Source organism: Alligator mississippiensis, chromosome 11 (genome assembly GCF_030867095.1).
Source record: "Alligator mississippiensis isolate rAllMis1 chromosome 11, rAllMis1, whole genome shotgun sequence".
NCBI lineage: Eukaryota > Metazoa > Chordata > Crocodylia > Alligatoridae > Alligator > Alligator mississippiensis.
The window spans coordinates 26,597,166-26,622,581 of NC_081834.1; the positions used below are offsets into that span (position 1 = coordinate 26,597,166).

Below are 25,416 nucleotides of genomic sequence, written 5' to 3' on the forward strand. Positions count from 1 at the left end.
GTAGTGATTTTATTTTTATGTTTTTCAGTAAGTTATTTTCAGGAAGAAAGTATTTTTTCATTAAGTTTATGGTTGTAAGTCTGAAAAGCATAGGTTTTGTAAGTGAAATGAGATTATGTTCTGTGTAATGAGTTAAAATCTAGCAAAGCATTCACAATCATATTGTAAAGGAATGTGGGAGGCCACCACACATTCATTCACTCATTTTCTTTTTTGGTATCTACAATGAGCAGTTGAAACTGTTCTTTTTATATAACATGAGTTAGATAAATGGCGAAGTGATAAACAATACAACTTTAAGGTTCACAGTTACATTTGGACTTATTCTTAATCATACATTTGTTTTGTGAATATAAAAAATAGTATAATAAACTGTCCTTCAATTCTCTAGCCAGTTATGAATGAAAATGAAGCTGGATTTTGGATTTTCTGAAATACATTACATCTATGCTATTGGTAATAATTGCAAATCTTGATGATATTCAAGATGTAAGAGGTGGGTAAAAAGCCAAATGTTAGATATCCGAAATATTAGATATCCAAGTATAGAACTGACCAAAATGAAGAAGGGAAATTGTTGATTTTTTTGTAATTCTAAACTTTATATTTTTGTGGACAGCACTGTCTTGCTAAACCTCATATTTCTCTAAGTTACTACACAGAGATTTAGAAAAGATATTCGAATCATCATAAAATAGCATTAAAGGAAGACTAAATTGATGGTAGGTATATAAATCTATAAAACATAATTGCTGAAAGATGACCAGGAAGCAGCTACATGCTGTGATGGACTAATTACATTTTACCCAGTCAGTGTGAAATATTGTATTATACAATATTTTATGCTGTAATGATAGATGGATTTTTAACTTATTTATGGCGGTTACTGTTTTATAAATATTACGCTTATCAGTAATAAAGGTGGTTGCTCCAGAAGCTTTGTATTTTGGATCAATAAAAAAATTCAATAGAAAAATGATCCATCAGTGTTTCCAGTAATATTGCTACACCAGTTTCTTTTTAATGGCCCATCAGCTATGCTATTGCCATGAAGCTAATGTGAGGTGACTCATTTAGCAACATATTATTACATCATTTGAACATGATGTAAGGCACATCAGGCATTATTAAATTAGTCTGAGTTTTGCAATATGTCAGTACCATTTTATGCACATTAACAGCATAGTTAGTGTTTCTTTTGGGAATGATCTTGAACAAGTATATTTAAGGTACATTTTTACACAACTGCTGTTCTTCTTCACCCTCATCTCTTCTTATTGTGTCAATACTACTCTTTATGTTTTGAGTTGTTCACTCTGTATTCAGGGGCTGAATATAGGGCAGTGGAATAATGAGCATAGAAAGAGTAGCCTTAGTACTCCTTTAGACCCTATGCTTTATGCTTTATAAAATTACTTTATATGTTGTGCTTTATTTGGCTTGCTAGAGAGGATTGTAGCTGGCCTTTAATTGTCTATAAAGCTTCAGTGAATAGATGGGGAATCTTCCAGTTTCTTTTTACTGTATTTTAATGTGGGAACACCCCCCTTGCACATACTTGTGTGAAACTAGAGGATGTTTAGATTGCAAGAAGGAAGGCACTGGCTACTAGCTCCAATTTTTGGGCGGGGGTTTTGGGTGCTGTATAGGACATGCCATATTTTCTTGCAGATAACATGCACCTTTTTCAAAAAGTCAGCTGCTGGAAACAAGCACACATTATGAACAAAGAAACAGGGTAATAGCAGTTTCTGCAGTGTAAGTATCTGCTAGGGAAAGTAAAAGTAACACTGCCTGTGCTCCATAGGAGGCAGCACAAAGAGCATGCTGCTACTCAGTTATTGATACTTACCAGTATTTTCACGGAAAGAACTTTTTTCTTTATGCCTTTCAAAAATAAGGTGCATATCTTATTTGAGAGCATGTATTGTGCAGGAAAATGTAGCATATTGCCTCTCCATACTGGTCCATTCTGAAATTAATGTGGCCTAAAGGACTGCAGCTGATTGTCTTAATATTTTATCATTGCATTAAGAGTTTCTCCATATTAATAGGTGTGTTCTCTTCATGTCAAAATGTCCTGTAAAGGCCTAAAGATACTCATCTTTTTTTAAACTTTGGCAAAAAAAAATAAAGGTTTGACTAAAGAGACAACAAGAAAAAATAAATATGTCTTCAGTGTCAATTTCTTGGACAATTTAGAAGTTAATCACTTGGACAGCAAAAACCTAGAACTGATCCCAAATGCATATGGCTTCCCTTTGCATAGTTAATAATTTGCTTCTTTTCAGCTTCAATCCAACATTTTAACAGTGTGTAGGTCCAGGCAATTTTTTATTCAGTATATTTATGTTACAAGAATCTCTGGAGTTCCTGGATACCTCAATAGATGGAGGGGATGCAAAATAGTATGTAATGAGACCCTCAAAGTCAGAATACACCCAGTTGTCTTCCTATGTAGAAAGGAAACTGAGAAACAGGCATGGCAGAAAATTAGTTTTGCGGATGTGAGAAGATCTGAGAATGTATTAGGTTGACAGGAGCATTGCTTCTACATCTTTTCCTCTGCTTCTGCTTTCCCTCTGTCATGATTTTCTTCTGGCATACAAATCTTTCATCTCGCATCTTTCCTATAATGTAAGCTGTTAAGTAGAAACAACTTAGTTTAATTTGTTTAGAGTATACTTAATGGAAAGTCGTGCCATTTAAGCTTTGGAAATAAGTTGGGACATAATTGACGTTTTGAAGATTTTTTTTTTCAGAATTTCCTAGCTGGCCCATTCAGAATTCTGACTTTTCCAAGGAGAAGAGAAGGCTCTTCTATAGTAAGAATAGACAGCAATGGCAACTCTAGGGTTAAAATGAAAAGAAACCAGCTCTTTTGTTGCAAGTGGAAACCGGGGAGAAGGCAAAACAAGACTACCTTGATAATAAAGATGGCAAGGAATGCATGAGAACAGAGGGAAAATGTTAAGGAAAAGAGAAAAGAGAAGTTCACTTAGAAAAAGAAAAGAGAAAAAGGTCAAGGTAGAAAAGTAAAGTCAGACAATTGAGAAATTGTAAAAAATAACTGTCTTGAAAAGCTACAAAAGGGGTATTTGTATCATTCTGTATTTTCCAACATTGCTTATCTGTTTTGCCATCAGTCATGTAATTTTAAGGAAATGATCTAAAATGTTTTCTTAATCACTGAGGATTTCTTTCGGAAAAGTCATGGAAAACTAGGGAGGTACCTGTGTACCACAAAATAAACTAATTAGAAGATAACAGAGCTATGATCAATAAGTAAACAAATCTTGTAAGAAAAACTATTGCTTTTTCAAAAATAGAGTTCTATAACTAGTGGATGAATAGAATGCCGAAGAGATATAAACTTACTAAAGTATCAGATATAGTGTATATCAAGACATTTTATTCCCCTATTAATCAGCCTGGCTTTGTTTTGTACACTTCACAAAAATAAAAATGGATGAAATATTGTAAACAGGGGAACAAGAAACAATGTTAAATTAGAGCAACACATGCAGTACTCTTGTGATTTATTGACTCCAATCTTATTTAATATTTTTAAGAGCTGGAAGAGAGAGAGTAAGCAGTGTGATATTATTCAGAGAGAATGTGAAAATTGGAAGGTGAAAGAATGGTGTTGGAAACAAGAGCAAAAAATAAAATTAGATTAACTTGCAAAAACCAGAAAAATACATTTTGACTATTTGAAGGAAAACATAATCTGAAACACGTACTCTACCATACAAGAAACCTGAGGACTAGCAATCTGAGAGTGAAAACAGATGTCATCTATGTGCCGCCACAAACAGTTTAATGGTGACACAAGTTGTGAGCTTACAGGCATCCTCGCCCTTTCTTGCCCTCCATATGTCCTGAAATGTTGCTACAATCAAAAGTAGTTATAGTTCGTGACCCCTTGAATAGGAGAATGTCTGTGCTTACCGTGTGCCACAGGAGTTCTTTTTACTGTTTTTGCAGACAGATGTCCTGAGAATCCCCCTGCTACCACCCCTCACTTCCCCCTTGGGAGTCCCTGACTTGCAGACATGCAAGTCGGGGGTCCCCCACTTGCTGACATGCACCCAGGAGTCTTGTACATAATAGGCTGCTGCACCCTGACCCATAGTGGTTCCCTTGCTTGCAGACACTTGCCTCAAGTTGGGGAACAGTACCTGAGACCATTGTTCTGCAGCATCAGGCCCCTGAAGCCATGGGAGCAGCAGGGGGCTGAGCCTGCAGGACAAGGGCCACAGCATTATCGGTAGACGCCAGTGAAGCAGATCAGCCATGCCAGGAAACATCTTGGCACAGCTGATCCCACTTCCAAAATGATGCGTTTATAGCCTGAAAGAAACAAACAAAAGGTGATTGTGGACAGCAGTTAGACCTGAGTTTTTGTAATACCATCTGACAGCAAAGATGCTGCATAAAATGAACTGAACAAAAGGAGAAAATGGTCATGGACAATTTTATTACTTTGATGTTTCACACTTCTAGTTTTGCGCAACATCTGTACAGACATTTAACAGAGCAGGAATGTGGCTCTGGTGTAGCTAGACTTGGAACACTCATTATACCAACATAACTACTGTATCCACTCAAACTAGTGACCTATGTACTCTAGTACTGTGTTTTTATATGTCATGTGGCACTAGAAACTGGATTTGAGAGTACAACTCTACTAAATACAAAAGAGGCATACTGCCTTTCAGTACTTAGTACAAGATAATAGCAAAACTAGGGTGGGGTAAGGAAGCACCAGCCACAGGTACTAGCCTGCATCCTTGCAGCTGCAGCCAGGTAGTGTGCACAGAAGCAACCCCAGCTCTGGGGTTGCAAGGCAGCATGCAGGAAGCTGGTCCCAGTCCCAGTGAGGTAGCATGGAAGAAGCTGGCCCTGCCCCCAGGCCCAAGGCAGCTTGCCAGAAGCTAACTCCAACAGCAGCAGCAGCTATGGTCAGGTAAGACTGTGGTGCTTGCCTTCACTTACAACCCTCCCTTCCATCTCTCCACTGCTACTCTCAGGTACTTAACACCCCCCCTACCGGCGGCCCCAAAAAAATCTCTGAAATCTCTGCCAGGGCACAAAAACTGCTAATTACATCTCTGTTACATGGTTACAATGGAAAGTACAAAAACTAGTGGACAATATATACAGTGTATATCAAATCACAGGGCTTTTCTATCTAGATCCAATTAGTAACTGGTATATGCCCCAGAGTGTTGTTATTTAGGGGCCTTCTGAAAAACTAACATTGACTTACTGTAACTGGATGTTCTCATTCTTAATATCCAGTTGGCCTGTGCGAAGTGGCAAGTATTCACTTTGGATTCAGATTCGGCCGATTTGGAGGGATAGTGATTTGATTCGGAGATTCGAATCACTGTCCCAATTCGATTCGGCTGAATCAGATCCGAAGATTTGGCACCACTTTGGAGATTTGGCCATATACTAAACAGGCAGCAGTCCTTACCACACTGGGCACAGCTGCCTCCAGCTGGTAAGTTTGTTGGGGTTTGGGATGGGGGGAAGGGAAGGGGCACGGGGGACGGAGTGATTAGGGCTGGGACAAGCTGGCCAGCCAGGGTGGGGGGCTGCGGGATGCGGGTCCGGCAGTCCTTGGAGTGGGGGCTATGCTCTGCTGCCACTTGCTCAGCTCGGGGGGGCGGGGGAAGGCGGGACGCAGATGCGACTTGTGCTGGGTGGAAGGGAGCAAGCAGCAGCAGGGTATAGCCCCTGCTCCCAGCACTGCCTCATCTGCATCTCATGCCCCCCAGTGCCAGCTGGGCAAGCAACAGCAGCGCCTGCCCCCCGCCTCAGCTGGGCAAGCAGTACAAGTGCCTGCCCCCCTGTGCCTCTTTTGCGCTGGCTCTGCCCTGCCACCCCTTGCCCAGGGGTGGTGCTGCCACCTCTTGCCCAGCCAGGGTGGGGGGAGCACGGGATGTGGGTGTGGCAGCACTGGGAGCAGGGGCTGTGCCCGGCTGCTGCTTGCTCCCTTCTGCCCAGAACGAGCTGCGCCCACATCCCCTCCACCTTGGCTGGGCAAGCGGCATCAGGTCATAGCCCCTGCTCCCCTCCCTGAATCCTGTGCCCTCTGCCCCGGCTGGGCAGCTTATATCGGCCCCAATCCCTCCCTCTGCCACTCCCCTTCCTTCCCCCCACCCTCTGTCCACCACAACAGACTTACCAGCTGGAGGCAGCTATGTCCAGCGTGGGGAGGACTGCTGCCTGTTTAGTCTATGGCCGAATCTTTTCTGAATCAATTCAGAATCTTTCGATTTGATTCAGAGCTTTTAATTGGTCTCTCAATTTGATTAAGATTCAGAGATTCGGTCACCGAACTGGGCCAAATCTCCACCAAATTGAACCGACTACTGAAGCTTTGCACAGCCCCTAATATCCAGTCTTTCTTTTTATGTCTTCTGAGCTCTTCGCTTCAAGGATAGGATATGCCAGTAAGTTGCCATAACAAGTTACATCATGAGTTCTATTCATTTTTTTTTTTAAAGAGTTTTCTTGCATCACTTAAATATATTGCCTTTCAATTTCATTGAGTTTCTCTTCTTTCTGTACTTGGGAAAAATAGATTGAGCACTCCTGTGTATTATTTTGTGGCATTTTGACATCTGTTTTAGTATTTGTGTTTTCTTTGCGCATATCAGTTCTCTCTCTCTCTACGAATAAAGAAGTCGTCTTTTTCCAGATCTTTAATCATTTTCATTGCTTGTTTCTGAAACTTTTTTATCCCTGCTAAACCTTCTTTATTAAAAAGGATAACCAGAAATTTATACTAGGGTGTGTCATGCATTTATATGCCATTATAATGTTACCAGAAAGACAAACTGTAGGGGATTAAGGGAAGGGCAATGCAAGCAAGTAGGAGGGCAGAAGAGTATGACTGCTTGTTTTGTCTTAAATTGGGGGTGTTATAACTTCAAATATGTTAGATTTATACAATGGGAGGATGAGACATTATATAAGGTTGTATCAAGGGATTTTAGTAGAAATAAATGCCATAACAACAGCCAACAGATCTCCCATTTCTTGAATAAATCTTAATATGGTAAGCACTATTTATGTAATGAGTACTGCTTCATGTTTTTAAGTAAAATGTAAATACTCCATTAATTAAGTCAAAATAATGACTACGTACTCCAAAAGTATAAATGATAAAAGCCTACCCACATGTTAGACTCTGCACAGGTGAATAAAAAGCAGTTTATTTTCCATGCTTTTCCCCCATTGTTTTCCATGTGAATTTTGTTCTAGTGATATGTGCCAATCTGTGGTAGCAGTAGATATTTTTGTCATGTGTCACCAAAAACTGGATTGAGATCATAATGTCTTTTTAAGTACAAGTCATCCTTGTGTTTACAAGTACAAAGAGTCCTAAGATTTGTGTGTGTATATTTTTAACGCTAATATAACTTTAAAAGCTGACACATTGATTTTGTTTTGTAAATTTTCTTTTTAATCTGCTCTTGGCTGACACTTTTTATATCATGTGTCAGCCCAAAAGCAAATTTTTTTATAACTCAATTGTAAATCTCCAGAAACCTGTGTTCATAGAAGAAAGGCTGGCACAATTTTAACTAATGCAGTGATTCTGGATTCTGCCCAGTGATACTCCTTTAAAAGGGTTTATGTTTAGACCTATCTGAATTTGCAAACCCAAGCTTTATTTTGCTTAATTATATGCATACTATTAATCTTATCTTGTTTATACCTTATTAGAGGTGCATTATTCTGCCAGTAGCACAAGAATGCCTCTTATTTTTCAGCAGAGATAAAGACCCTGCTTTCTCATAGACATGACCATTTAAGAAAGTAAAGATGTACTTGCTGAGAGGCTAGGTTTCTCCAGTGCTAAAGGTGACCACCTGAAGTTAATCAGGGAAGACATCCCTGAGCAAAGTGGGTAGCAGGTGTTACAGATTAGTTATAGTAGGAGAAAGGATGTTATTTATAAAATAGGAGCAAATTCTGGGAAGAATCATCTTGACTCTCTTTAGGAAAGTAACAAAGTTACTCATTTCCTTTCTACACTTTTCTTTAGAGATGGATGATGAATTTAAAAACTTTTCTAAATGCAGTATTGCATCTCTTTATGAGCTTGTGTTTGCTTGGAGTTAAATTATGCAATAACTTCAGCTATTCCTCAGTATGAGAATGATGTCTGCTGAGGGGAATTATTGGTGAGTTTTAAGATGGCTAAAGAGTCCAATCCATGCTCTCAAGCTTTTCCACAAATATGACATGGGGGGCCTTGGGGAGAGCACAGCTTTTGGCCAGGATGTTGTGCATTTCCCTTCCTCTGCTGTTTCTTCATTTCCTAAGCAAGACAGTTCTCTTCAAAGTGGGCTGTAGCTTGATGTAGCTTGGTGCAGTGCCATTGAGACCTTTGTTACCAGCCAGCACTTCCTAGGTTGTAAGGTTGATGCCACCCTTTTAAGGTATGCTTTCAGGGTGTCCTTGTGAGTGCACACATGTAAAAAATGAATAAATAAAAATAAGGAGAACTATGCCTGTTACATGAGTTTAATAAGTACCAGGGAACATAATTTTGTGTTGCCAAATAGTATAACTGTCTGTGCTATTTGGTGAGCTTCATATGCTGTTCAGCCCAGAGTGTTTGGTTCTTGCATCTCAGGCTCACCCCAGGTCTTTCACCTGACTATGAGCTGTATCCAGGAAAATCAGCACTATGATTTTCAGTACTGATTGTGTTTTTTACAGGACTGACCAAGAACGGCACAATCCAATAGTGCTAAATGCTGTTCAAACTCAGATTAATAGATACTCCCTCCCCAAACGGTTTATAATCTACACAGAATGGATAAAGAAAAAAGAATAATATATGAGCAGAGTGAACATATGTGATGACAGCAAATATAATTAATTCCATGACTTTTGTGTAGTGAGGGTTTACTTGGGATAGAACAGTGGTTTTGGTCTGTGACCCCTGGGGGTCTGCAGACTATGTCTAAGGGGTCCGCAAAAGATTACTATGATCAATCAAAACTACACAGATAACAACACTTACAATTCATAGGGGTCCACACTTCCATTCAAAATTTCCAAAGAGGTGTGCAACTGAAAAAAATTGAAAACGACTGGGATAAAGCAAAATAATGGAAGAGGGGACGTTAAAGGGGAATTGGGACTGGAGGGATGAATTGGAGTTGACGGGGAAGATGAATTGGAGGTGAAGTGAAGGGAGTGAGAGAGAGGCTGGAGCATACGCAGTCAGTCAGAACAGAGCATAGAAAGTCCAAACTGAAGTTTTCTGAATGTCTGGAGGTCCTTGCTTTGGCAGCTTCTGTGTCTACTTCTGGTGGCTGATGCCCGAGAGACTGGTTCCTCTCTGAGGCTGGTTCCCCAGGCCTTAGATAGCAAAGGGAAGAGATTGATATCACTTGTATCTTACTGCCTCCAAAGTAGGGAGAGTGCTTCTCCTCTCCACAGTAGAGTCCAAAGGAATGCATGGGGGCAGGGCAGTCTTAGCTAAGCCCATTTTATGACATTGTTCCAGTGGTAGCAGTCCCTGCTTTTGCAGCTGTTCTGATCTGCTGAACTCCCTGAACTACCTTGGTCTGTGCATCTACTAGCTTGCCTCCAACTGCTTTATCATCAACTATTCTGAAGCCCTCTTCTACTTTCCTAGCAGAAGTATTTAGGGGGGAATGTTGCTCCAAACCAATATCCTAAGGAAGCCAACTAGAAGCAGAAGACCAGCTGGCCACTCCTGACTATACCAGAAGGGAAACCAAGCCATTCAGCTCATTCTACATACATGGAAAATTATTTATAGAAGACTGATAGCTTAGGACTTCTACAGACCTCAAGGAAAGGGCAATGTATGTTTTATGGAAGTGCTCTATACTCATGCTTTTGAGTTTGTCTATGATATTTATAATGGGATCCTGAATACAAATACCATTTCAGTATTAGGCTTGTTTTTCACCTGAAGTTTAAACCTGTAAAGCTCAGCTGTCTGAAGGAACACTGCACATAATGGTTGACTATTCACTAATATGCATGGCTTTATAAAAGAGAACATGCATAAATTGGGGATTAAAAGACCTAATAATTTGGTGCAACAAATCCAAAGTATTTCTGGGAGTTTAGTTGTATTTCACCACTAGAGGGCATCCCTTGTCACATTAATAATAGGTTTTACAGGCTTCTAGCAGAGCCTCTATGGTTTTTAAGTGTAAGTGTCATCTTTTATTTCATCACTTTACTACTGAGAAAACCCAGCATAAGACAAGAAGATATAAATGTGACTTGTAAATTACCATAGGCATTGTGCAGACCTGTGTTTGAACTTGTAAAATAAAACATTTTGATGGCTTCTTTCTTTTTTATTTTTTTTGTTAAGGACTGGCTGGTTTGTGTGCACACAGTCAAACTTTTCATAAAAGCTATCCCTATAGATGGCCAAAAGTCTTCGTTAATGCAGAATTGCAGCAGTGATCTCAGTTACATAAGTCAAGTGCATATTTGGTGTAGGTAACTTTGATAGCTTCAGTTCAGCCTTTTTTACAATATTATATCAGGAAGCTATTTAAATCTAGCATTGTATGTATTAGGCTGAGCCATGATTAATTTTAATTTCCTGCTTCTGATGTCCAAACCATTAAACATACTGATTTGGAGGCCACTATGCTGAAACAGTGCATGGTATTTTCTTTTCCACTTTATCCTCATTTCAAAAGCCCTTTAGATGGTGTTGGAACTACTCTTGCAAGCATTTGAACCATCATTACTTTAAATTGAGTCTGACTTTAAAGTAGTTAGTGATTGGAGATTTTCCTCTTGGTCATTACTGGCAAAAAGAAACAGAACTTCACTAGTAAATAAGCAAAAACTATTGCAGTGATCCTGTATTAAAATTATATATATAAAAATGCAGAGAGAATTACTTGATGCAAAAATAAAGCTTGTGTTAATGCCTTAATATATTTACATTCTCATTTTTAAAACACTAGGGCTCAGCTGGTAGTAAAAAAAACCTTGTATTTTAATGACCAAGTCAACTTCTTGTGCCCATATCTTATAACCATAAAAAGAAACCAGGTTCCCTAAAAAACCCAAAAAGTAGGATGAATACCCCTTCAGCTGCTTCTCTCCTCGTTACACTTCTCAGCCCCTTACAAAACTGCTTCCTCTGTATAATCAGGCAAAGGAAGCAGCTCAAATTATTCCTTTCATAATGTAGCAAAAAGATTCAAAAGGGAGGGGGGAGGACTGTAATCACAGTATTTAGCAATGAATTCCCAGAATTCAGTATGCAAGGCAAAAATACCTCACCCTGGGGGGATGAGCAAAAGACAAGCTGAGCCAGCATAACCTCAGGGATTGGATACCAGCAGCAGCAGGGTTCTGCTTCTAGAAGCCTATAACAGCATTTGCAATCTTACCACTTGGGGAACTAGTGCATGGAAACCAACCATCACACTGGAGAGGGGAGGTATTCATGTAAAAATAGCTGTATTGCCTGCATGCTTTCTAGTAATTTAAATGCAGAATAAACACAAAAACATTATTCCCCCCCCCCCCCCCGGGGGTCATCTTTTGATTTGGACACTTGTAAAAGCTACTTACGGTAATATTTCCATCTTTTTTCCCCTTCTTTAGGGATAGAAACACCCATAATAGCAGGGTCTGCTTAGGTTTACATATTGAGGGAGGCAGCTGATGTAGTATTAAAAAAGCTTTAGTGTTACAGAGAGGAGGAATATGTTCAGATCTTGGTATTTCTCAGTGTTAATGTTAATTAAGAAGGATAGTAAAACTAAATGTCTGTTATTTTGTTTATGATGTTGCAGCACTTTAGTATTTAGTACCCTAGGTAGCTGTTTTTTACTCTAGTGAGCTAGATTAGCCTGATTACACTGGCAGGATGCAATTGATGGATGACTGTCATTATCTTCTCAAACCTGCATGACACTTTAGTTATAGAGAATGATAATTAAATTTTCAAGAGACTACACTGAGATTATAGGATCTGGACATTTAAAAAAAATGAGAGAGATGTTCTCAATTATCAGCTTGTCGTTAAAGAATCCTCTCCTGAGATATTTTGTTAGGAATCCATGCTATTCTCTCTAAATTGAGCAAGAAAAAGAATGTTCAGTGTTCATATATCACTTAGATTTTTTTTTCTTTCAAGGTGTTCACTTTCGCTTGCTTGCTTGCAATCTCTCTCCCTCTCTCCCCCCCTGAAAATATATATGGTCAAATGTATTGGTAATGATTTGAAACTGTACAGGTTAGCACAATGCATTTAATGAAACCTTGTCTGAGACAAAACACTAGAGAAGATCATAATTAATGCCTCATTGCTGGCAGTTGCTATTGATTACTCATTCAAGGTCCCTTTGTTCTCAAAATGGTAACAAGTGTATTTCACATCACTATCTAATGATATTCTCAGGATAGGATTCTTTAACAACATGCTGATAATTGCGAACATATCCCTAGAATTTAAATTTAAAATGAATTTACATCATAATATAATTTCACAAATGTCAGTGTTTTCCAAATTCAGTGCTTATTTTGGTCTGTTGTTTATTCAGTTGCCAAAATTTGGAAAACCGAATAGCTAAAAGTGCAACATTTCTTGTCTTAGTTGTTCATCTTGATTTGCCTGAGAATACCATGCAACTCACCTGAGTTACTCCTTTGCAAGCCTGAAGGTGTGTAATGTAATAGGAATTTCCTGGGAAATTACTTGCTAGCATTTTAATTTTCTACTAGGTTTTCCACTTCTAAAAGTACGTGGGACATATATAACTTAATTAGACTGGATTATGTCAGTTTAGAGGAGTGTAACTGTCCTTCATCACTGTGTTTTATTAAATTAATATATTAACCAATGTCCCTCACCTCCAAAAAAGTTTTAATTTAACTTAGTTGACATGCAGTCACAAAAGTAAGAAAATCAGAAGGTGTGTGGCATCTAACAATGTTTGCCTTCTACACTACTCAGGAACAACATCTCCCTGCTACAAAATGGTCAACATGCTGAAACTTTAGCTCTGCCCCAATTGGATTTCAAATTTGATACAGTCGCTTGATGGAAGAAATGGACTCAACTTTCTCACCTTGTATGTGTTCTTCAGAGTTCTAGAAAATCCCTTGATGCCTGAAAAAGTAGATGTTGAACCAGCTCTCCTAGTTCTTAGAGCACCCTGGTTACTGTGAATCTTATTCTCTGTTAGCTAACCAGGGCTCATAGGGATTCAGTTAAGACAAATGTCAATTTAATTTATTTTCTTTAAATTGATAAAATAATTTCAGAAAACCAAAATTCTCCATCTTTTCCTTTTTGTTGTTGTTGTTAGTTTGTAGTTTTTAAACAAGAGTATGAGCCAGCCTGTGGCATGTATGAAGATCAGGAAAGGGACTGACAACAAAACTTCAGATCGGACAGGTAGCAGAAAACAGAGCAGCAGATTAGGAGTGATATATGGGAAGGGTGCAGTGCTGATTTGTGGCACATCTTCCAAAAAGGTTGGTCCCCATTGAATTAGACTGTTAATCAGGGATCCTGGTTTTCCCTGATAAATTGAAATTCTCTGATTAAAACCCCCAAAATCTGTGATTAAAATGAAAGGCCCCTAGTGTGTGTGTGTGTCTGTGTGTGTGTGTGGGTATCAATTGTACATAATGTTTTCTTGATATAGTTACAGTTTTAAACCAATCTGAAAGACTACCAGTGGTTCAATCACTATCTAATATTATAAAAGCCTATGTCTGTCTGTCTGTCTGTCTGTAATGCTTTATTCACACTCTGATTGGCTGTCTTGGCAGCCAATCAGAGTGCCCTACATGGACAGGGATAGACAGTAGAACTGTGCAACACTGTGAATGCTGCCATGGTTGTGGGCCCCGGTCCTGACCCAAAGCAGCAGGGGGAGGGAGAGGGGCATCGGCCCTGGCCCTGCCCTGAAGCAGTGGGGGAGAATGGCCCCAGCACTGGCCCTGCCTCTGCCCCCGCCCTGAAGTGGTGGTGGGAGGCAGGGGGCAGCCCTGGCCCTGGCCCGAAGTGGTGGGGTAGAACACCTCGGCCCCAACCCAAAGCAGCAGTGCAACGGCCCTGGCCCCGGACCTGGCCCAAAGCAGTGGGGGGGGAGGAGGGGAATGGCCCACGCCCGAGCCCAAAGTGGTGGAGGGGAGGTGGACAGCAGCCCAGGCTCCATCCCTGGCCCTGCCCTGGCCCGAAGCGGCAGTGGGGAGGGAGAGGGGGAATGGCTTCAGCCTGAGGGGGGCGTGGGGAGGGATGCAGGCCTCTGTTCCTGCCCAGTCCCGCCCCGCAGTCATTCTTGATGGGCAGTTGGCTAGTAATAAAATTAATTCTAAATACATATACATTTTGGTATTTGATTTTGGGATTTTTATCATGAAAAATCAGAGCTCCCCCTGCCCCCTTAGCTCACTAGGATATAGGTCCAGGCCCCTCACTCCCCACCCACAGGTCCCCCTGGCCCTGCCAGTGCTCCTCACTTCCTCTCCCGCTCCAGCCTCTGCCCTGTACAGTCCCCCCTGGTCCTTCTGGTGCCCCTTGCCCCCAACCCACAGCCCCCCTGCCCCCCACAGGAGGCAGCAGCTGAGTGGAGTGGAACGCAGAACCTGGCTTCTACCTCTGCTGCCTTCCAGTTTTGGGCTCAGGCAGGACGGAGGCTGGCTCTCTGGTACTGCACATACTCCCAGGCTGCAAGGGGGACCCGTGCCCCCCAGATCTGTGCATGGGGTAGGGACAACCATGGGCTGCCCACTCTGCTACCCTCCCCTGGGGCCTCCGCATCCCGGCGGGTGTGACCCAGTGCTGCAGGGCTGTGCAGAGAAGCTTGTTGCCACTGCAAGCTCCACACTGCCCTGGTGACGCATTCCCTGCCCACATGACGGCAATGGCACAGGTCACATCTTGCCAGGGTGGCACAGGGCTTGAAGTGGCAAGCAGCTTCCCCGCACAGCCCCGGTCTGCCCTGCAACATTGGGTTGCACCTGCTGGGCTGTGGAGGCCCTGGGGGAAGGCAGCAGGGTGGGGAGCCCAAGCCTGCAGTGGGCAGCCTGCATCTGCCCCCGATGTATCTGTGCTAGGCTGAAGAGAGCTCTTTGCAAAACTGCAAAATTCATGGGTTTCTCCATTAATATGAAAAATCTACATTTTCCTTGAGTAAAGGGAAAAATCTGCATTTTTCTCCCTTTTTCCGTGAGAAACGGAAAACCTGGATCCTTGCTGTTAATTTGCACATGCAAGCTAACTTGACCGTCTAATACAGAGCTGTTATGCAAAACTGCTTTGTCCTATGAAGTTAGATGTAATTGTGTACTACTATGCACATGTGATTCTTTTATTTTGTATTTTTTCCATATACTTGAAGAGGGGATTCATGCTCATTTTATCCGTCTGAGTCCTCTTTTGCTGAGGCACCCTTCATCCAAAAACTTTTTATTAGCCATTAGGTGCTGTAGCACCTTTCCCTGATTTTGCATTGGTGTCAACATGGCTGTTTCTTGGATTAGCTGAAAGGATAGATATTGAAAAACATCACAGCCAAGTTGACTTCTTTCCATCTTCCTCACACTCCCCTCTCAGCTAACCAGTTGTCAGTCTTTGGAACTGGAGCCATTGAATCACTTGACTGACTAAAACAAAAATCTATTTGTGTGGTTTCTGATTTGTTACCCATTAAAAATATTTTAAAATGCTTTCAAATGAATTATCATGTTTCGAGAGACAGATACTTAACAGTGATGTATGTTTATCTGTGACGACAGTAATCCAGGCAGGGTTAGTCACTGTTTCAGGAGGATAACTGGTCATTGATTATTCTTTAGTAATTGGATACGTGTTTAGCAGATGAGGTTCTGGCTGACTGAGGAGTTGAACATTCTGTATTAAGAATGTTAAGAACTAAGCTATGTATCATTTCAGTGAACTGATGCCTACAAAGACACCTCGGGCAGTTGGTCCAGAGGAGACTAGTACTGATAATACAAAGCTCCTTTCCTAGCCATTATATTCTCAGTGGTACTTGTATATTCCTTTCTCCATCAGATGCCCTTAGGACAGGATCAGTCCTAATCAATATTGTTTCTCAGTTGTTTCAGACAGACAGAAAGATCGATAGGATGAGCTAATGACAGCTATTTTTATTTTACTTTGTCAGTCTAAGGAAAAATTATAATATTTAACTAGAGTTACTTGATGTGCTTCATTTAATTGTAGCGATATGGGAAGAAAGTAGTTGAAGAATAACTGTGTTAGATTTACAAATTATTGCTTGTACTATTGGACTGTACACAATATCTGAGACTTGCTGGGAGCAAAGCCCGTGACTCTTCCATTGATTGTTATGTCAGACTAGCTTTCAGTTTCTGTGGTTGGACCTGTCTCATTATTGTAACATGTCAGTGCTAGAGCCCACTCTCTGACAACTGTACTATAACCAACCAAACAAGAGATTTTTCTTTAGTGGAATTATACTACTATAATACTAAGGGGCTATTCGTGAATGCCTTCATACCTTCATGCTTTTGCAGAAGTAAACTTGTGATTGCAGTATTTAGAGAATGCTGGGAATCACGAGGTGGAACGCTTGGTGATTAGGAAAAGTGACAAAGTTGTCCAGGTTCCCCACGCAATGGTCACTCTTAGAAACTTGCTAAATAGGTTAAATACAATCGCTGGAACACCGCTTAGCGCTTGGTAAAACCAGGTAGTCCTAATCATTAGCCTCGGGAACACTGCAAACAAAATAGCCCTTTATATTCATCAAAAACAAATTAAATAGGTTTTTTGAAGATGACTTACATAGGGAAATTAAACAGCTTCATTTCTTTTTTGCTGTTTTATTTTCTATAAGACATTGTCAAAACTATTATATAGAAAAAACTTGTGTGTCAGCGTTACCAGTTCAGGTTTTAAGCTGATGCCATCATAGACACTAGGAATGTAACATCTGATTATTAAAGAGGAGATGTTATTTTTAATCTTGCTGCTTTCAAGCTCATTTCACTGTCCAGTAAACTACTGGATGAGAGAACTGTCAAGAAACTTCTGCCAGCTCTAATCCCTCCAACAAAATGGTGAAAATCAAAATTGTGATTTCTTAAGGTTAAAACAAAATAGAATCTTCTCTCCTCTCTCTCCTTTAGAAATACACGGAGCTGAGCCTGGGGAAAGGAAAAGTAACGCTGCCCGGGCAGCGCAGTGAGCAGGCAGGGTTCCTCCTGTCCACAGCCAGCAGGTAGGGAGCCCCGTGTGCTCACTATGCCGCCCCCGTACAGCACATGCAGTGTTACTTTCTCTCTGCCCCAGGAAAGGCTCCTGCAGCAGAAGCTGCTGCTGAGATGGGAGCTTTTGCCTGGGCATTGCTTGCCAGCAGTGTGAAAGCTGGACAGCTGCAGTAACAGAGAACAACAGCCTGTAGCTGCTCAGTTAACTCCGTTGCTGCTGGCTGGCTGTGTGTTTGCAGCAGCAGCTGGAGGGTGTCCCTTCAGAGCGTGCAGGGGTACTTTCCTTGTCCCCCCATTAAGGGGACACCTCAAGCTGCTGCTGGAGCAGACACTGCTGTGGAGGGAAGAGTTGTTCACAGTCAGACAGCAGCTAGGAAGTTAATGGAGCAGTCACAAGTTGTTGCTCTCTCCTACTCCGGCTGTCCCATTATGCTGCTGGCAAGAATTTTTTTTCACTCTGCCTTCTGAAAGCAGGGTACAGGTCTTATTTGGGGGCATGTGCTATGTGAGTAAACATGGTAGTTTGTGTGCCCAAAAACTGCTGTGGAAACTGAAGTACTTTAAAAAAAAAAAAATACATTTTCAAGGTCTGGCCTGGCCTCCCTCATTATTTTCCAGTTGAGCTCTTTGATATTGCTAGCACAGATTAAATCTAGACACACATGCAGGCAAATCTTTTTTTGCATGCCCTTTTTGTAGCTCCATTTTCATCCTTGATTCTGATTGAATGTCAAACATAATAATATAAAAGGTATAAAAACACAAAATAAGTACCAGGTTTCAGGTACTGACCCAGTATGAATAAAAAAAAACAAACTCACTTCTCTTGATGTTGCCATAAATATATATTTTTTACCTAGCCAAAACTGTATATATAAAATGGTTTGTGCAGTGTCTAAGGCAGGATGGGATATTAATATGTGAGGAGAAACTGTGATTAGTGTCGCTGTCATAGTGAACAGTCTTCTCTTGTTCAGTAGCATCTACTTTTATAAAGAGTTCTTTTTAAGTTTGGGCTTTATTTTAATGTTAAACTGCAGAACAAAGGGTGTTTAAACGCCCATATGGAATGTTCAGTCAAAATACATTTTAGGCCTGCATTTTAGATGGCTCTTTAAGACAATGTCTTTATGTACCTATAGATACACCAATGCATAAATACAGAATCTGAATGATAAGTTCTAATATCATACTATATTTTTTAATTGAATCCATTATTTTCCTTTTACATAGTAAATTAAACAAAATATTATGATTTTGTTCACAGTTTAGTACAGATTAGTAGGCACACCTTTTAAATATAAATGGTTATGTTCCTTTTCATGAATTGCAGCCAAGCTTATTCTTTTACAGTGTAACTTGTAAGGACAGAACTTTTTTTTAATAGTAAAAAAAAATTATCTTTTGAACTTTAAGACCTTGATTGAAAACTGAATAAATGGTGACAATTGGTAGAAGTGAGTATAATTAATAATCTATTAACTTAACTTGAAGCTTAGAGAGAGAGAGAGGGAGAGAGAGAGATGCAATTTACATTTCTTTTTTCACTGTTTGTTTTACAGTCCAGTCTTCTTCGACCGGATATGGGCCTTGGAAGCCCAGGTCAGTTATCATCCTCAGGAAAACCTGGAACATCGTATTACCCATTTTCTGGCACAAATCCACGCCGAAGACCACTTCATGACCCGTCAACTCTTGGTTAGTGCAGACTATCCTTAAATCTTTAAAGCTGATGTATTTTTGATATACAACTGTCACCTAAAAATAAGGTAATCTTGTGTATTGCAGATTATTCTCTCTAGAGCTAAATAAATGAGAATACAAAATTTAGTGAATTTTTGTTTGAAACAGTAATTTGGGTTCAGAACTGATCAGTAGTCCCTTAAAATAAAAACTTAATTGCAAGAGCAGTAATGACAGATGGATAGGAGTTGATGGCCATTTGAAATAGCAGAGTAGTGCCCTTAACCCAGGCCATCATTAACTCCTGAAAATGTTTGACCTTAAGGTCATTACCATTATAAATTGTCAAAATGCAAAGGAAAAACAATTATCCTTTTATACGGTAGAAGTTAATCTGTTCAGGGCAGTGTGGAGTTTATGGTACCCATAATGTTTGTAGCTGTTAATGATCAATATAGTAATTAATAGGAGGGGAAAAACTGTTTCTTTGGTGTATGCTATTAGATGGATAATTTTTTTTCCCTGTTAAAATATGTCTGAACAAAATTACATAAAATGAATTGCAACTAAATAAACTTATGTACAGCATATTCTAGAGATGTTAAGAGATAAGTGGATCTTAATATGTATTTCACTAGTAGTCACTAACAGAATATTTGACAGCGGTAGCCTCTAAGGCAGGGGCTGTCAGAATATGGCTCACAGGTTGGATCCAGCCCACCAAGCCATTCTATCCCATTTGTGGGGCCCCTAAAACATTTAGAAAATTAATATTTATCTGCCCCTGACTGCTTGTCAAAGATGACAGTGGCAGTAGGACCCAGGGGAAGCTGCCAGCAGGACCAAACCACTGCAGAAGCAAGGCCAGCCCGGCCCTGCCCCATCCCCCCCTTCTTCCCCCCTCCACTGCTCCCAGCTGGAACTTTTGGTGTGGGACCCTCGGGCTATTCCAGCCTCCCTCCACCAGAGAGGGAAAGTCAGATAAGAAAGGGGGGGGTGGAGAGGGAGGCAGGGGAGGACCTCAGGTGATCACCCCAGTCCTCAGGGCTGGTCCAGGCGAGCTCCTGCGGTCCCAGTGGTACAGATGGGAACCACGTGGTGCCAGAGTGGCTGGCGGAGGGGAGGAGGTGTGTGTGGAGAGGAGCAATGGCAGCTGCAGGCAGGAAAGCTAGCAAATAGCTGCGACAGGTGGGGGAAGGAGCAGTGAGCGGGCATGCAGAGTGCAGTGACAGCTGGGCAGGAGTGTGGGGCTTGTGCTGGTGCACCTGGGCCAGCAGGGGACCAGGGCTGGGTGGCAGGAGTGCAGGGGCCAGCTCCCCCCTCTCCCTGCTGGCACAGCCTGGCCCAGCTCCATAGAGGCTCTGATGGACCATACCCCACTCTCCTGTTGCCCCACTCTGGGCCCTGCCAGCTCTGGCTCTGGCACACTGGCGCAGACCCCATGCTCCTGCCTAGCTATTGCTGCACTACATGCGCCCTCTCATGTCCTGGGTATGCAGCAGGGCTGGGGCAGCTCTGCAGTGGAACTGCCTTCCTTTCTAGGCAGCCCGGGCCGTGGCAGCTCCTTTGCTGCTGCCACTGTCCCCAGCCCTGCGGTACAGGACAGGACCAGCACACTCAGCCCAGACCCCCTGCTCTGGCTCCAGGCTCCTCGTCTCGGCTTGGCAGTGGCAGTGCTGGACAAACTGCTGCTCAGCACTGGGGGCGGAAGCGGCCCTTCCCACTCACCAGCGCTTCCTGGTTCAGCTGCCTAGAGCAGGGGCTGGCAATTATTTTGGACAGAGGGCTGCTTACTGAGTTTTGGCAAGCCATTGAGGACCACATGACAAGCAGCCAGGGGCAGATAAATATTAATTTTCTAAATTTTTTAGGGGTCCTACAGGCCAGATAGAATGGCCTGGTGGGTCGCATCTGGCCCATGGGCCACGTTTCGCCCGCCCCTGGCCTAGAGCCTGTGCAGGGCTGCCCTGTGTCTGCACTGTGTCTCCATTGTCTCTGGGCTGCCCTGTATGGCAGTAGTGACAGTACAGAGCAGCCACAGGGCAGTCCAGAGGCAGCAGTGATGGAGCCACACTGCAGTCTGGTGCGGGCTCCAGGTGGCTGCACCAAAAACTGCCCAAAAGTGGCAAGGGGGAGGGGCCACTTTGTCCCAAGCCAAGCAACTATTTCTGCCTGGCACTGCCTCTGCTGCTGCTCAGCCTGGACGGACAAGCCCGGAGCTGGTGCAGGGCACACAGGGTTGGGGCTGCACGCACTGGTCCTTGCCACTACTGCAGGGTTGGGGGCAGCAGCAGCAGCCGGAATGAGGTGCCCTAGGTCTGCTGCATGTCCAGGGGTGGCAGGATGCACCACAGCTGGGCAGTGCGGAGTGGGCGCGGGGCACGCTGTGGCTTCACGCTGTTGGCAGTGGTGGGGGGAGACACCACAGGATGCGCGGGCTCTGGGTTGTTGCAGGGTGGAGATGGGTGCTGAGCAGCTCAGGGGGGTACACACAGAGGGGTTCCCATGCATACCCCATCATACCCTCAAACCCTCCCCTGCAAACCCTAGAACCACACCCTCCCCCACACATAATACACACCCTAGAAATACTGTACCCACTCACACACTGACACACCTCTGGGGGGAGCCGTGCTCACTGCTTCACACCCCCCCCCACCACACACATGCACTCACACACCCTCAGCCACCCTCCCCCTTCACACACCCGACAGCCCCCCACAAATCTCATACCCAACCACCCACAGCTTCCCACAAACCCCACACCCATTCCCCCTGACACCCCTCCACACCCCACACAATATACAAGAGTAGGACTTCATCTTGAGCTATTATTCAATCACTTCTATATATACAGCACAAACACACTAATCAGGACAAAAATATATATTTTTACTTAAAATATATTATTATGGATGTATATTTGATTTTTAGTATATAATTTGGAATTTTTTTCCGGTTCTAAGATGGCAAATCCTCTTTCCAAAAGGAGCATCTCCAGGGGGCATGGGGAGGGACTTCCAGTGGCAAAAGTCAGAGGTTAGAGGCAGGACTTCCAGTCCCAAGATGGGAACTAAGGGGTGGGGCACGTGTCAAGGGGCGGGGCTACCCTTGCGGCCCTGAACAGCTCATCAAAACATATTAAGTGGTCCTCGAGTTAAAATAATTGCTCGCCCATGCTCTTCTATCAAGTTTGGAAATCAGGGGTATCAAAGATATGGCTCACAGAGCCCTGTGATCTGGCCTGTGATGCAGCCTGGGGGTTTCTGACTGGCCCCACATACTGCACACAGTGGCCCCAGCTCTGTCTTTGGCATGCAAAGACAGTCTGGAGCATGCTGGGTGCAGCATGTAAGGCTGGTGCTTCCTATGCTGTACATATGCTTCCTATGGTGTATATACTCACCAGCCATGTTTGTCCTGGTTTGGCCCCATGTGCTCTGTGCAGCATGCATGCCAGCTCCAACATCATGCGCTGCATGGAGCACTTGCCACATGGAGCATCCATGCACTTCATGCATGTGGTGCCTACATGAGGCCAACCCTGGATCTTGGTACCCATTACTAGTTTGTGGGCCCAATCCAGCCCCGTGGGACTGGATGAATTGCCAGATAAGTTTGATGCCCCTGAGTTATACAATCCAGCATTTAATTATTTATATTCTGAAATTATTCCAATTTGAAAACTTTTGGGGTTTTTGTGTATGTTAATTCTTTTACTTAAATCCTCTGATTCTCTTTTTTAGATTACTGAAATTGCTATAGTTCTGTGTTTTTGTTTCTGCACATTTCTGACTTTTTTTCTTCCTTGTGGTATTCTTATCGTCACATGTTAAATTAAGACTCATTGTCACTACAACCCAGCATATATCTCTACTTAACTTTACAACTCCAACTATTGTTTACCCCCAACAAAGTTTCATCAGATAATATCCTACTCCAAGAAATTTCTAACAGTTAATAGGAATTATCCATTGACATGTTTTATTGATACAGGGCATAAATTTGTTTGAAATAATGTTTTGCATTTCTTTAATTAGAAAAAGCTGATCTTATGGACCTATATTTTTACAAATTAAAACTAACTGCTGTTGAAGGTTTAGATGTCAGCAACAGAAACAATCTGCCAAAATAACTGCCATCTCATTCAGGGTGGATATTTAAAATATATATCTAGTATTTTTTTAAGTATTCATTAGCGTAGATGAGAACTCATAATGATTAAACTGCAGCACTTTCCAGAACTAAGAGGAATGCAGTAAAACATCTTACCAGGATTCTTGTTTTGGATTGTTCAGGAAACTCTTTCATTTTCTGGTTTTGGTCTTTACTCCCATTGATTCAACAGGCAGGATACCTGATACCACATTACAGTTTTACTGCTAAATAGTATGGGACATTGACATTCACTGTTGCATTGTCACTGATGGGTGTGAAACATTCAGAATAGGACCCCAAACCAGACCAAGTTAGGCTATATTTATATTCTGTTACAAACTTGACATTTCATGTGGGAACTGAGTAGTTTAATGTGTTTTTGCTTCAAAATAAGCAAATCAAAACAAATCGGTGTATGCAGAGAACTTTCGCTCTAACGTTTGTGGTTTGTTAGAAGATAAAAATAAAGATGGCTAAATCTTTCGAAAACCTTCAATGATATCCTTTTTCTTTGGTTTTCTGGAACTGGATGGATGTGAATCAGGACCTGAGGGTTTGTGGTCATAAATATGCAGCCCCCAAATTTTTTGCAGGCATGAATCCACATAGAGATGATAATTTCCTGCAAACCCCATACATACAGTTATTGCTGTTCATATATCTGCAATTAACCAGTGCAGGATTGGACACACAAACAATTACCACATAGCATCAGAGGAACTTTAAGTCCCTGTGTCCTATTAATTATGGGTACAGAAATTCTTTGTACCTGCATTGACTCTGCAGTAAGTGAAAGGTAAACTGAGGCAACTTATCTCTGCTTCATTCAAGTAAGCTTCTGAACTAGCTCTCACTGCATGGTAGTTGAGGGCACAGAGACAGTACAGAGTATCTGAGATTCCCTTAATTAACAGGGGTCAGGATTTACCCAGAATAGTAGCAAGTATATGTGTACCCACAGTTGAGAGGGTGGGACTTTACTGCATCTCAACTGCTCTGTAGTTACTGTTCGTCTGTCCAGTGGTAGCTAAACTGGGTCAGTTTATCCTTGAATGAAACAGGTCTAAGTTGCCCCACATTAACTTTCACTTACTGGGTGCCTATACATGTGCAGTGAGGCTGCTCCGATGCTCTGTGATCACAGTGTGTCGGAGCAGACTAAATTAATTGTGTGGTAATTACCACACTCCAGCAGACTCTAGCATCACGTTTATCAGCATCCTTGCACTGAAACATGGCAGCAGGGATGCTTTAACTAAAGCTAATTCAACTAGCTTTAGTTAAAGCACCCCCGCTACCATTTTTCAGTGCAGGGACGCTGATACACCTGATGCTTTGGTGCTTTAATTAGAATGGCTCTCAGAGCTGCTTTAATTAAAGCGCTCCCCCTCCCCACCCTCAGAGCACATGTATAAATGCCCACTACGGGTAATTATGAACAAGTGAGGCACTGTAAACCCTGTTCCCTGTTAATTGTGTATACTGGCTAATCGTAGTTGTGGGAGGATTAGGTGATCCAGGGGCTGTTGGCACCTCATGCTAAATTGCTGCAATCCCTATCTTGAGAGCTACTGTTTTAAAGTATGGAAGTACATTCTCAACCCCACTTCCCAGGAAAAATGTGAACAGTAACTTTGGGGGCTTGTTTACTTTGGGATTTTCCATTCAGATTTAACTTCCCTAATTTAAAAATAGACCAGTTAACCCGTGATAAACTTCTGTATGGACACACTCCTTCTGAGTTACAATGTAAATGGAATTAAAGGCAGTTTAATTCTGAATGAGAGACATCCACTCCCAAGTTTGTGTGAGGTGCTATGGTTTACCTAATCTAATTTCAATTCACACCTTTAGTTGGGAATACATTCTCTACACGTCCCAGTATAAACATGCCCTTGAAAAATTTAACTATGTCTTCCAAACAGTAGCTTTTCTAAATTGGCACCTATGGCATGCAATAGTAGATGTATACTGGGGAGAAATGTGGAATGGGAGAAAAAGTTAATGAAGTTCATTACTTTGCTGCTCTTGGAATTACTTGCCTTTTTTACACAATAGAAAGAGTAATTAATTTTCAGCTAGTCATATACTGACACTAAATTCACTATCGTAAATTCTACATCAAATTGGATAAGGTTTTATGTTTGAAGACTGGATACATCTGAAGTACAGATGATAATATCAGCAGATAATTTAGTTATGAGGGTGCCTCTGTTGTACTGGGTGTCTTAATTTGCATGGTGACTGTGCTAGTTCAGCTAAAATTTATTTTGTGCATAGTTTTTAAGCTTTTGACTTGCACAGTGGCTTAGGTTG

The 25,416-nt window shown here is 41.9% G+C and overlaps 1 protein-coding gene across 14 annotated transcripts in view; it reads left to right on the top strand.

The window, feature by feature from the left end:
- TCF12 (transcription factor 12) overlaps positions 1-25,416 on the top strand; it is a 314,097-nt gene that overhangs the window by 220,236 nt on the left and 68,445 nt on the right. For all 14 annotated transcript variants that reach the window (XM_059714710.1, XM_059714711.1, XM_059714712.1 and 11 more), the window contains one exon: positions 18,822-18,957. In XM_059714710.1, the coding sequence (XP_059570693.1) occupies positions 18,822-18,957 (136 nt within the window). The remainder of the gene's footprint in view (positions 1-18,821; positions 18,958-25,416) is intronic.